At 39.1% G+C, this 14,678-nt stretch overlaps 1 protein-coding gene across 1 annotated transcript in view; it reads left to right on the top strand.

Annotated features, from left to right (window-relative positions):
- The window catches only part of TMEM164 (transmembrane protein 164), a 218,859-nt gene that overhangs the window by 78,033 nt on the left and 126,148 nt on the right, over positions 1 to 14,678 (top strand). Inside the window, exon 2 of the mRNA XM_006769695.2 lies at positions 4,336 to 4,385. Within this exon, the coding sequence (XP_006769758.1) occupies positions 4,336 to 4,385 (50 nt within the window). The remainder of the gene's footprint in view (positions 1 to 4,335; positions 4,386 to 14,678) is intronic.

Here is a 14,678-nt window from a genome sequence, read left to right as displayed (position 1 = left end):
TGCTTTATTTATTTTAATATTTTTATTGATTTTTTAGAGAGAGAGGCAAGGGAGAGAAAGAAGTATCTATTGGCTGCCTCCTGCATGCCCCCTACTGGGGATTGAGCCCCCAAACCAGGACTTGTGCCCTTGGCCGGAGTTGAACCTGGGACCCTTCAGTCTGCAGGCCCACGCTCTATCCACTGAGCCAAATTGGCTAGGGCATGGGGACTCTTTTATACAATGAGTTTGGAGGGGAAAGATGTAAGTTGTTTTAAAGGAATTTACCTTGTTGCCTGGCCAGTGTTGCTCAGTAGTTGAGCATCAACCTATGAACTAGGAGGTCACGGTTCCATTCTCAGTCAGGGTACATGCCTGGGTTGTGGGATAGATCCCCAGTAGGGAGCATGCAGGAGGCAATAGTTAAAGGGATTGGGAATAGGTGAAGTGGAGAAAGTTCTGGGATAGGTGCATAGTCTGTAAGGAAGACGTATTTGCTGCTTTTGGATTGGTAGTGGACAACAGTCTGGAAAGTTCACGTGTAATCAAGATGTGGTGGCATCAATAGTCAGCTATTCAGCTATTCTTTCTAGATAATAACAGAAAATAGTTACCTGGAAGTTGTTTCAAAGTTTTAACATACATTCAGTAATGAGAGCTGTTTTTTGTTGGTTCTGTTAACTGATTAACCACTCTTGTCTCCTCCTACTTTTTGGTCTGCTATAATTTAATTTTAGAACATCTCAGAATCTTTCCTTGTCATGAGTTTACTGGAAAAGGAATATGATGCATTTGGGATTCTTTTTCAAGTTTGCTGATTTGATATGTCTATATGCATCTGATTTCAAGATTTCTTGAAAAAGATACCCTCTGTCCTGCGTTGGGGAATAGACAGGCAAAATGAGAAAGACCAAAGTGCTGGTTGGAATTGTTAGTAGTGAATGTGGAGTTAAAACTGGTTCTTGAGTTTGTCTAAGAAAGAATTCAGAGCCAAGAACTCTAATGCAAGTTTATTTAGAAAGTCACAGAGGTGGGAGAAGTGATCCAGCTGGGCCAGTGCACAGGAAAAACAACAGAGGCAAAAGAAGGGCCCTAGGAGCTTAGGAGAAAGAAAGCAAAGATAACATGCCTGAAGGGGAAAGATGCAGGCATGCTCCAGAGAGAGCAACTGAGGATAGAAGGGGTTGGGGAAAGGCATGTTCTTTCAGGTTTATAGCATTGCTTCATCTGGTTTTGCTGCTTTTCTGGGCCTGGAGCTGAAATGCAACTGAGGCTTAAGTGACATCTCTAGTTTGACTAAAACTCTGTCTCTGTGGTCAACAGCCTGAGGCTATACTCTGGCCCCCTGTTCTTCCTCGCAGGCGGTCTAAACCACATAACTAGCAACATGAAAGGTCAGGGGGATCTGAACTGCATGTCTAATGACATATTAGGGGAGGAAGGGTTACCCTGTGGGCTAGGTCCTAGTGTATAATAGTTGTTTTCTCAGTTTTGCCCATTGCTGGGTACCTGGGACTTTCTGCCCTGTTGGCATTCCATACCTCGCCTATCGTTCCTGCTCTGCTCATGCCTAATTGCCTCCTCTATTAGAATGACATGGCCACATGAAAGTAACTGTTGGAAAACTCAGAGTCAAGAATAGATTAGCTGCCTCAAAAGAAGTTAGATCCATGATTGAACTGAGGGTAATATGACACCCTACTGTGTTAGAACTGGAGACTTGCTCCATTCAGTAGGTTTTTGGGCTTCTGGTGTAGCGCTGTCATGGATGAGAACCAGCCAAATGGAGCAATTATACGGAAATCTGACCCCCAGGAATCTGTTCCTCTTTTCTTGGCTGTGGGTGTAGAAAATTAAGAGTTAACTGTGGGGCTCAGTGGTATACTTTTGCTTCTCTGTTTAGCATATTGGAAGTATCATGGGCATTTCAGAAACTCAGGAAGGGTATTGGTATGGCTCATAGGAGACTCTGGAGGTATTGAGGACCTTTCCTAGGTGGTTGGGGGCCTCTCTCTGCTCTCTGTATACTGTAGTTTCTGAGTTTAGCCTGTGGTGGCCAGGTACTGGGTAACTATGTGCAGCCTCCAACTTGGTCCCTTGCCTAAGGTGAGTAACTTTACTGCTGGGTCAGTGATAAAGAATACCAGCTTTGTTTCTTTCTTTCTTGGACTGCTTCAGAGGGTTGGGGTGGAGAGTTGGGATAAGTTCATGTTTGGGTGATTGAAATTCCAAGTCAACAGTCCTATCACAAACCATTAAGGTCATATGTATTTCAGAAATCAAAATTTTTTCAATTTTAAAAAGGCAATACAGTGCATGTAGAGTATTTTACATACACTGCCATTGGGGTCTGGGGCAGCACCCCATAATCAAAATACATTATTTTATGGAAAATATATTAATATTCACCATAAGTGTAATAAATAAAGTTTGTTAATTGCTTTAGCTCAGTTCAAATCATGTTTTACTACCAAATTAGCCTTGAAAAAACGGACTTTGAGAGCTTTTTATATTTGTTGATTGCTGATAAAGGATTGTGGACTTGTAATTGTCGTTGGTTTTGCACTTTTAATCAAATTGACCCATGGAGAAAGGCATTTTCTTGATGGATATTTCCTTGGAGGAGTTCTCTGATGAGGTATTGTGCAAGTAATTGGCTCTTGCCTGTGTTCCTCTTAAGATCCCTTGTCTTTTCTATTCTTCTTTCTCTTTCTCTTGAGAAGGATTCAAGTGGGTGTCTTTCTTATAGTGTTTTTCCTTATAGTACCTTTACTTCTAAATGTAGGCTCTGAGAGAACTGAAGAACCAAATGCTAAAGAATATGCATATGACAAAGCCAAACAAATTTATAATATAAATAATCTATATTAATAAATGCTCATAAGATAAGGACACATATTGATGATTTTGTAAATGGTACCATTAAATCACTGCAGGTGAAAAAACACAAATATGGGTTTCATTTTTTTATTAGTTTGGTCAAATATTCAGCATATCTGGCTCCCAGGAGTGGAGGTTTTTATTAAATGTGCAGATTCCTGAAGTCCTGGGGTTTTTATTAAATGTGCAGATTCCTGAAGTCCCAGACTTCTGGAAACAACATTCTTAATGGATGAGCCCAGCAATTCACATGTTTAATAAGCAATATTCAGGGTTTCTTTGTCCCTCTGGAGAACCAGTGGTTGGGTGAAGGTCAAACTGCCACCACTTTGAAGCTTGTAATCCAGGCCCAGGTCAAGTAAAGTAGCATGGGACTGATTTGTCTCATAGGACAAGGTTCTTTTTGTCTGGTTTGACCTGGATGGAGAATAGAATCACTTAGTTGTGCTTAGAAACAAACCAACCCAATGTAGGGGAGGAAAAATAATTTTTCTTCTACCCTTCCAGGTTTTTGGCTGAGATGCCCTTGTTATAAAAGACACATTAACAAGAGAAGAACAAATAGATGTTGAATAAAATATATACCTCTGGGAGAGAGACCCAGGAAAACTGAGTAACTCCCTGAAACAGTCTAAGCCATCACCTTAAATACCATCTCTAGCTAAAGATGAAAGAAGATGTTGGGGGGTAGGGAGTGAGGTTATGGGAGATGATCAGGAAAAGCACAGTAAATTGAATAAGGTTGTTATGCAGATTTAAGTCCTCGCCTTCTACATGGAAGAGATTCTAGACCATCCTTCTCTACATGGTCCTCAGAGGGGGACATGCTTACAAATGGATATTTCCCTAATAAAAGTAAATGTATCTTACATAAAGGGCAACTTCTACTCAGTTTTCAGAGTTTTTCCTGTGTCTAGTGTTTCTTTAAAAAAAAAAAAACCCAGCCTAGAATAATCCTTATGTCAAAGAGAGAGATTTTGGGGAGGCAAAATCTGCTCCCTTTCAAAATCAAAGTGTGGTATAGAGGTTAAGAGGAAGTGTTCCAGAGGCTAAAAGGACCTAAAATTTCTCTATCTCCTACCCCCCAAATTCTTACTCTCTCACTCTCCATCTCTGTCCCTTCCCCTCCCATCACACAAATTAAAAAAAAATTGGTCCTTGGCTACATATTTAATGACAATACAATAAAAATGTTTGATGATCTTTAAAGCTAAAAAAAATGTATGACAACTAATTCACATATGGAAATGCCTCTCTCTCTCTCTCTCTCTCTGACATACACACATGTAGATGCATGTGCAAACACAAACATATTTGGAAAACCATCTGCTTTTTAAATTTTTATATTATACTTTATGTGTTAGAGTTGATTATTTATTATTATTATTAAAGTAGATTGTCTCACTGCATCTAGCATTTCTTTTATTAATCATACTTCTTTTTTAATAATCATACCTAATTCTTCTTCCATTGCAGATTTTTCTCCTGGCCTGTCCTCCATGTCCGGGAGCTACCGTGGTCTTCAAGTAAGGGAAAATTGTTTTTTTGCTCTGTTGCCACTGCTATTCAGACTGTTTTGTCTGTTTGATAACCTAGGATGATGAACTCATTGCTGTGAACACCTTGGACCTGCACTCCTTTGTCTCTGGGCATCCCAAGGGACAAAAGTCTGTGTAACAGGCAAATGTTGTATGTGGACATTTTGTCAAGCCCGGACAAAACCTTTTCAGCTATTTCTTGTAGTGGTGGTTTATGGCCAAGGCATGCTCCCTTGGAAGTTAGCCACCTTCCTAAACTTTCTCTCGAGAGTGAGTTGGGGTACAGACATCTTCCCTCATTTCAAGAATCTTTTCATTGTGGTCCTGTTGCTCCACTGAGGATATGTCTTCACTTTGAAGGCTTTTGTTCTTGTGTTTTTATTCCCTTAAAATTAAAGTGAGGAGAGAAAAATATTACTTATTACAAGTTCTAGCTTTCTTAAAAATAACGAACATTAAATCCACTAAGGTGTATTTCAGGCAAATCCTGTTTATCTGAAGGCAAGTTTGCTTTAGCAAAATTCTCAAGAGTCCTGGAAGCCTCATTGTAACTGTGAGTTGTGGCCATCTCATTTACCAAGCCTTTTATTAGAGTTGCTAATGAGAAGCTAAGTTGAAAAAATTAATTTCATCTCTTTTCTGCTGCCCTGGCCCCCATTTTGGAGCTGTTCCTGAGCACTGAAATGGCCACAGGCCAGAGGGAAGGGACAAGAAATAAAGAGCCCCGAAGATCCTTGGATAATTGAGAGTGGTGTAAATGGCTTTCTGATTTACTTAAGTCATTAAAGTGTTATGTAGGGGGAAATATACCCTATTTGCTGCTTCAAATAGCTTCTTGGAATAGACACTTAGTCTCTTGGCTTTGGTGAGTAACTTTCTGCTAGATGAGAGGTAATGGATCCCGATTTCATATATTTCCTACTTGGACAGCTCCTAAGCAAGAAGGGGTATTTAACCCTGTTTCCTCCCTTGATTTCCCAAAATAAGCTCAAATTTTTAGTGTAAAGTTTTCAAAGTAACATGTATTTGTTTTATTTCATTATTATGAAAGTAATAAATCTCATTAAAGAAAATGTAGAGACACATAAAGAAGAAAATAAATATCACCCTTAATTCTTTCATTGAGAGATAATTTTGGTTATTTCTTTTCTTAATAAACAGAGATCCTCTTTAGAATTTTTACTATAACTTTTGTAAACAATTCATTTTATATATACATTTTATACATAAACTACATAAATATGATTGCTGGATCCACCCCACCCCCCTCACTGGGGATTGAGCCCAAAACCCGGGCACGTGCCCTTGATTGGAACGGAACCCAAGACCCTTCAATCCATAGGCCCGATGCTCTATCCACTGGGCCAAACCGGCTAGGGCCTCCGTCTATCTTTCCATGCCAAACTTGCATATTACCAAACAAGTATGTTTCCTTCCATATTTTTTCCATGCTTATATGTCTATATACACACACACCTTTACACACACACACTTAACATGAGTTTTTGTTGTTTATTTTGTAAAAATAGAATTGTATACATAATTTAATACAGCTTGGTTTTTTACTCAACATTATCTCATGGAAAATCTATTGGTATAACTCTTACTCTTTTATATATATATATATTTCAAAGAGGAAGGGAGAGGGAGAGAGAGATAGAAACATCAATGATGAGAATCATTGATTGACTGCCTCCTGCATGCCTCCCACTGGGGATCAAGTCCACAACCTGGGCATGTGCCATGACCGGGAATTGAACTGTGACCTCCTGGTTCATAGGTCAACACTCAACCACTGAGCCACGCCAGCTGGGCTACCTTGTATTCTTTTAAAACAAGGTGCACAAAATTTTATAGAGGCACAACAATTTATTTAGCCATTCTCCTATTAATGAACATTTACATTCATTCTTTCTAGATTTCTGCCACTATAATCAATGCTGAAATGAACATCATTATACATATGTCCTTACATACTACTGGTGCTACACACACACACACACACACACACACACACACACGAATTTATATATATTTGTTAACTGTATGTTCATATTGATTTAAAAAAACAGGCCATTATAATTTACTTTTACCTTTTGTATGTAATATATGAGATTATTCATTTCTTCATAATGCTACCAGCATAAGGTGTCATGGTTCTTTTATAATTTTGATAACTTAATGGATGAATTTCCTTGACTACTAAAGCATTTTAGTATTATTTCATACTTTTTTTGCCCAATTAAATTTTACTTTTGAATTGTCTGTTCATATTATTTTCCCATTCTTATAGGTTGTTTGTATTTTTCTTAATTTGTAAGACCTCCTTGAATATTTTTGATATTGCACCTATGGCTACCATTGTTATAGATAATCTCTCCCAAATCTGTATGTATTGGGTTTGCTGGTGGTATATTTTTTCCACATAATATTTTAATTTTTCATATACAAATATGACTCTTTTATTAAATAGGTTCTGGTTTCTAGTCTGGGTTAAAATCATTTTCTTAAAGGTAGATAACCAGTTGTAGTAGCATAATATATTGTGTAAATAAGTCCCTACTTTTCTCTGTGAACCAAACTATCATCCATGTCATCTAGTAAACTTTTTAAAATTGAGTTTATTGGACTAATATTGTTTAATAAAATTATATAGGTTTCAGGTGTACAATTGTATAATACATCATCTGTATATTGTATTGTATGTTCACCATCCAAAATCAAGTCTTTTTTTCATCACCATTTATCCCTTTTATTACCCTCTTTTACCTCTTACCACCCACATTTCCCTATAGTAATCTACAGTAATCATATACTGTTGTCTGCCTATGAGTTTATTTAATTATTTTGCTTAATCCCTTCACCTTTTTCACCCAGCACCTAACACCCTCCCCTCTGACATCTGTCAGTCTGTTTTCTGTATCTATGAGTCTGCTTCTATTTTGTTTGTTAGTTTATTTTGTTCACTAGATTCCACATATGAGTGACATCATGGTATTTGTCTTTCTCTGACTGGCTTATTTCACTTAGCATAATACTCTTCAGGTCCATCCATGCTGTCGCAAAAGGTAAGATTTCCTTCTTTTTTACAGCCGAATAGTATTCCATTGTGTAAATGTACCACAGCTTTTTTATCCACTCATCTACTAATGAGCACTTGGGCTGCTTCCAAATCTTGGCTATTGTAAATAATGCTTCAATGAATATAGGGGTACATGTATTGTTTCAAATTAGTGTTTCGGGTTTCTTCGGATATATTCCAAGAAGTGGAATCACTAGATCATAAGGCAGTTCCATTTTAATTTTTTTGAAGTAATTGCACACTGCTTTCCACAGTGGCTGCACTAGTATGCATTCCCTCCAACAGTGCATGAGGGTTCCCTTTTCTCCCCATCCTCCCTAATGCTTGTTTGTTGATTTATTGATGACTGGTGTGAGGTAATAATCTCATTATTCTTTTAATTTGCATTTAAAAGAACATTGGTTAGTGACATTGAGCACCTTTTCATATGTCTCTTGGTCATCTATATGTCCTCTTTAGAGAAATATCTATTCAGGTCCTTTGCCTGTTTTTTAATTGAATTGTTTGGGGTTTTTTTTTTGGTGTTGACTTGCATCAGTTCTTTATAAATTTTGTATATTAACCCCTTATCAGATATATCATTGACAAATATGTTCTCCCATTCAGTGAGTTGTCTTTTAATTTTGGTGATGGTTTCCTTTGCTGTGCAAAAACTATTTAGTTTGATGCAATTCCGTTTGTTTATATTTCCTTTTGTTTTTGTTGCCCGAGGAAATATATCAGAAAGAATATTGCTATAAGAAATGTCTAAGATTTTACTGCCTATGTTTTCTTCTAGAAGTTTTATGGTTTCAAAACTAACACAAAAGCCTTTAATCTATTTTAAGTTTATTCTTATGTATGGTGTAAAAAGATGGTCCACTTTCATTTTCAGCATGTATCTGTCCAAAGTTTCCAACACCATTTTTTGAATAGACCATCTTTACCCCATTGTAAGTTCTTACCTCCTTTGTCAAATATTAATTGAGCAAAATGGCTTTGGTCGATTTCTGGGTTCTCTGTTCTGTTCCATTGGTTTATATGTCTGTTCTCATACCAGTACAAGGTTGTTTTGAGTACAGTGGCTTTATAGTATAACTTTTATCTGGTATTGTGATCCCTCCAACTTTGTTCTTCTTTCTCAAGATTGCTGTAGCTATTCGAGGTCTTTTTTGGTTCCATATAAATTTTTGAAGAATTTGTTCTTGATCTGTGAACTATGCTGTTGGTATTTTAATAGGGATTTCATTGAATCTATGGATTGCTTTCAGTAGTATGGACATTTTTAAAATGTTAATGATTCTAATCCATGAAGATGATATATGCTTCTACTTGTGTTTTTTTCATTTTCTTTTTGCAGTGTCTTATAATTTTCTGAATATCAGTCTTTTGTATCCTTGGTTAATTTTTTTTTAAGAAGGTGTGAATAGAGCCCTGATCTGAGGCTGTATGTTGGATGTCAGGGGTTCTAGCACCTTTTTAAAAAAAAAAAATCTTCATTGATTTCAGAAAGGAAGGGAGAGGAAAAGAGAGATAGAAACATCAGTGAAGAGAGAGAATCATTGATCAGCTGCCTCCTGCATGTCCTCCACTGGGGATTAAACACACAACCCAGGCATGTGCCCCCTACTGGAATTGAACCCAGGACCCTTCAGTCTGCAGATTGACTCTCTATCCACTGAGTTAAACCAGCCAGGGCTCCTTGTTTAAATTTATTCCTAGGATTATTTATTATTGTTTTGGTGGATTCTTTAGGGATTTCCTATGTACAGTTTCATATTGTGCAAATAATGAAAGTTTTACTTCATTTCCAATTTGGATACCTTTGATTTTTTTTCTTCTTGTCTGATCGCAGTGGCTAGGATTTCCAGTACGGTGCTGAATCAGAGTGGTGAAAGGGGACATCCCTGTCTTGTTCCAGATCTTAAGGGAAACACTTTTAGTTTTTGCCCATTAAGTATGATGCTGGCTGTATGTTTGTCATATAGCTTTTTGTTTTGTTGAGATACATTCCCTCTATTCCCACTTTGCTGCAAGTATTTATCATAACTGGGTGCTGGATTTTGAATGCTTTTTCTCCATCTATTGGTATGATCATGTGATTTTTATCCTTCATTTTTTTAAATATATTTTATTGATTTTTTACAGAGAGGAAGAGAGAGAGATAGAGAGTCAGAAACATCGATGAGAGAGAAACATCGACCAGCTGCCTCCTGCACATCCACTGGGGATGTGCCCACAACCCAGGTACATGCCCTTGACCGGAATCGAACCTGGAACCCTTCAGTCCGCAGGCCAACGCTCTATCCACTGAGCCAAACCGGTTTTGGCTATCCTTTATTTTTTTATGTGATGTATCACGTTTATTGATTTGCGGATATTATACCATACTTGCAGCCCAGGAATAAATACCAGTTGATCATGGAGTGTGATCTTTTTAATGTACTGTTGGATCTGATTTGCTAATATTTTAGTGAGGATTTTAGTATCTATATTCATTAGGGATATTGGCCTGTAGTTTTCTTTATTTATATGTTGGTGGGATTTGTTAGCCTATTATATTTAAATAGTTTCCATATTTACTTAGAAATATTTTTAAAGGTAATGAATGATTGCTTTATTTTGTCAAGTGCTTTCTCAGTGTTTCTTGATCACGTTGATTTTTTTAAACATTAAAAGCAGATTTTTTATTGATAAAATGCTGATTTTATGAAAGAAAGATTATTATATCTTTATTTTTTTCTTTTCCACAAATATATTTTATTTTTTAAATCTCTATTGTTGAAAGTATTATATATGTCCCCTTTTCCCCCCATTGACCTCTCCCAACCCGTCCCTGCCCCCCAGGCTTTCACGACCCTATTATCTGTGCCCATGTGTTATGCATATATGCATACAAGTCCTTTGGTTGATCTCTTCCCCGCCCTTCTAACATAGGGGTGCATATATCCTTTTTGATTGGTGTTTCTAGTTTCTTGGGATATATTCCTAGAAGTGGGATCACTTGTTGAAATGGGAGTTCCATTTTTAATTGTTTGAGGAAACTCCACACTGTTTTATACAGTGGCTGCACCAGTCTGCATTCCTATCAGCTGGATTTTTGGTTTCTGTTTTTCACTTAAGTTTTTGATACAGTGAATTATATTTATACATCCATTACTAGAATAAGCCCTGCCTATCACAGTTTATTATTATTTTGGTACATTGCTGGATTCTATTTGTCAATCTTTGATGTAGAACTTGGCCTCAGTGTTCATAAGATTGGAGTCATTTTTTCATCAGGGTTAAAAATTAAAATTATGGTGGCTATAGAAAATGAACTGTAGAATATGCCTTCATTTTCTGGCCTATAATACTTGAATTACTCCCGAAATTAGGTGTTTTTAAAAGATCACATAAAAAATATAAAGCCCATCTGGTTTTAGTGCCTTCTTCAGTTGGTAGATCATTAATCACCTTTCCAATATATATTTGCCTAAGTGACCATTATGACTGGTCGACTGGTCGCTATGATGATGCACTGACCACCAGGGGGCAGATGCTCAACAAAGGAGCTTCCCCCTGGTGGTCAGTGTGCTCCCACAGCCAACCTCCCGCAGCTGACCAACCTCCTGCGGTCCCTCCCCCCAGCTGGTTGTCCCCAATCAGCCCCAATCACCCTGATCGCCGGCCAGGCTGAGGGACCCCACCCATGCACAAATTCGTGCATGGGGCCTCTAGGCTATATATATAAAAGCCTAAGTGACTGAACAACTGAACGACCGGTCGACCGGTTGCTATGACATGCACTTACCACCAGGGAACAGACACTCAACGCACAGGATCAGACTCCCTCCTGTCTGGATTGGGCCTGTGGGGATCAGACCTGTGGGGATTGGGCTCCCTCCTGTCTGGGTCAGGCCTGTGGGGATCGGGCTCCCTCCTGTCTAGATTGGGCCTGCGGGGAATGGGCTCCCTCCTGTCTGGATCGGGCCTGCAGGGATTGGGCCTGCGGGGATTGGAATCCCTTGTGTCTGGATCAAGCCTATGGGAATCAGGCCAAAACTGGCTCTCCGACATTGCCTGAGGGGTCCTGGATTGCGAGAGGGCACAAGCCAGGCTGAGAGACCCCGCTGGTGCATGAATCCATGCACCAGTCCTCTAGTGTATTATATGTTAACTAGAGGCCTGGTGCAGGAAAATCATGCACTTGGGGGGTCCCTCAGCCCAGCCTGCATGCTCTCACAGTCTGGGAGCCCTGAGGGGATGTCCAACTGATGGGTTAGGCTTGCTCCCCGAGCAGGCCTAAGCTGGCAGTCGGACATCCTTAGCGCTGCTGCAGAGGTGGGAGAGGCTCCCGCCGCTGCTGCTGCACTCACCAGCCATAAGCCTGGTTCAGGGCTTCTGTCTGAGCAGCGCTCCCCCTATAGGAGCGCACTGACCACCAGGGGGAAGCTCCTGTGTTGAGCATCTGACCCCTGGTGGTCAGTGCGCATCATAGTGACGGGTCGTTCCACCATTCGGTCGATTTGCATATTAGCCTTTCATTATATAGGATCAGTCTATTCAAACCTTTATGGGTCAATTTTGATCATTTGTATTTTGGCTCATAATCACTAGCTTATATTGCTTAAGTGAATACTTTCTGCTATTCTATTATTATTTCAGGGGTTAAAACCACAAAAACATCCTATTTACAAATTCCTAAATCTTGATGTACACAGGTGGGCACTGCTGTGGTTTTTATGCCAGTGTATTCTGCGGGTTCACTGATGATCACTATATATCCATCTCTCTCTTTTTTTTTCTGTTCACCCTTTACCATACCAGACATACATGAATTTGTTTGCTTCCCAGATAAGCAGGAGCTGGCATGTTCTTCATGCATGCCCAGTCACTGCAGGAAATGGGTATGGTGTGCCCAGCAGGCCTCATGACCCTTGCGGGGCAGGAGCTAGCAATTCTTTTTGGAGTGGGGAAGGGGTAGGATTCACTGCAGGGTTCCCATGGTACTTTTGACAAGAGGGAATGACTATTCCCCAGTGTTCTGGCTGGGTCACAGAATGCTTCATTTATGTGTCTTTCAGTCAACATGTGACATGCTAAGTCTGCTGCTAGAAAGGCTGCCTCAGTGGAAAGCATGCATTCAGAATATGGAGCTAAGATTGGAAGGGGTTCTACCTAGTCCACCACTACAGCAACCTTGGCCATGGTGCTCTTTTGATTTCTAATAGCTCCAACTCTTAGAATTCTAGCCTGGCTGCCTTTGACCTCTGAAGGCCTCTTATCTTTCCTGTTCTTGGCTCCTCCTCTGTACAGCTCTTATAGCATCACCAGAATTGCTTGTTTTGTTGTGTCTGTACATGCAGTGCTATTCTGTGTCTGAATCTGAGCCACTTTTTAAGTTCATTTCAGTGGTTCAGCTGTTTTCAGTGGTTCTTTAATGAACAGCTATCTCCAGCATCTTCAGTATGCAAGTCACAAAATGATTTACCTCACTTAGGTTTGAGTAAAACCAATATATCCTTAGAAACCATTCTGTGCTTACTAATCCTACTATTGACTTTGAAAAAAGTTTACCTGTCTAATAAAATTTCTTTAGATATTTGGTATGCATTTAGGATAACATCTAGTACAGTGGTCGGCAAATCGCAGCTCATGAGCAGCATGCGGCTCTTTGGCCCCTTGAGTGTGGCTCTTTCACAAAATACCATGTGCAGGCGCGCACGTACAGTGCGATTGAAACTTCCTGGCCCATGCACAGAAGTTGGTTTTCGGCCTGGGCGAGTCTATTTTGAAGAAGTGGCGTTAGAAGAAGTGGGGGGTGTCGGTCAGTCTGGCAATGGGAGACGCAGCACAGGTGGGCCACGGGATACGCAGCACGGGGAGGTAGTACATTGTTTTGAGGTACATTCGCCGAGGTCAACCCCTTCCAACTCTCCCATCCACACTTGTCTATCTGAAACAAGCATACAAGATGAGCGTGGATGGGAGAGTTGGAAGGGATCGACCTCAGCGAACGTACCTCAATCAGATTGAGTATGTTTTTAGCAAAGGCCAGTTTAGGAGTACCCTAATTAAGTTAATAACAATGTACCTACCTGTATAGTTTAAGTTTAAAAAATTTGGCTCTCAAAAGAAATTTCAATTGTGGTACTGTTGATATTTGGCTCTGTTGACTAATGAGTTTGCCGACTACTGATCTAGTATATTAAATGGAAGGAGATTAAAAAATGTAGAATTACAGTCTAGGTAGAAATCCCATATCTTTGATTAACCTGAAAAGTTTAGCTAAAAGTAGCTTTATTGGACTAGATCTAATTGTAATAAATTAGAGCATGTATTTGAATAACTATAAATATTATTTAATGCATAGAACATTTTATTGATGGATGGAACCAAAATGTAATTTGTACTTAATCTTTCTGTTTAGATATAATGTTTATAATTTAGGATTATGAAAATGGAAATCCATTCTTCTTAAATTTTAGCTAAACATGGACAAGCTTAAAGATAGAAGAAAATAATTCAGTTTGCTTTACACATCTAAACATTTTATTTTACATTAACGGAATATTCAAGGAGAAAGCAGGTCAGAAAATTGTGTGGATCAGAGGTAGGGAGGAGATCAGGGATATCACTAATTTGAAGAGCTAGCCCACCCTGGTACCCTGCTCAAGCAAGGCAGGATATCCAGATACTCTGATTGATACATGTTTTCAGTGGGCTAATTCACACATCCAAGAGGGTCCTAAGACTTTTATTATTTCTGAGCAGCTTAGAAACATCGTGATACTTAGCATCCAAGTAAAATTAAATACTTCTTCTGAGATTTACAAAAGTTATCTATTTCAATTACCTTTAGGAAACATACCCAGTCCCATAATATGAACCAGCCTGTCTCATGGGTTCTTAATAAATAAGATTTCCTTTTGTAAATCTAAGGGAGAAGAAAGAGGATGGTGTTGCAGTGTAGCCAGGTATTCCTCAGTTTCCCCCATATCTCCCTGGTGTCTTCTCTTCTTTCCCCCTCCTTGCCTTTTTCCGAAGTTTTTTCCCCCTTCACATTTTATTATAGAAAGTCCTAACCACATATGTATTATGTTTATTATCTACACTAATAAAAGAGAAAAATGGTAATTGGCGTACGACGCTACACTTTTCATTGGCTAATCAGGGCTATATGCAAATTAACCGCCAACTAAGATTGGCAGTTAACTGCCAACAAGATGGCGGTTAAT

The sequence above is a fragment of the Myotis davidii genome, unplaced genomic scaffold (assembly GCF_000327345.1).
Source record: "Myotis davidii unplaced genomic scaffold, ASM32734v1 scaffold1383, whole genome shotgun sequence".
NCBI classification, from domain to species: domain Eukaryota; kingdom Metazoa; phylum Chordata; class Mammalia; order Chiroptera; family Vespertilionidae; genus Myotis; species Myotis davidii.
The sequence above is the reverse complement of the archived record's forward strand: the minus strand, read 5'-3'. Positions and strand labels throughout refer to the sequence as shown.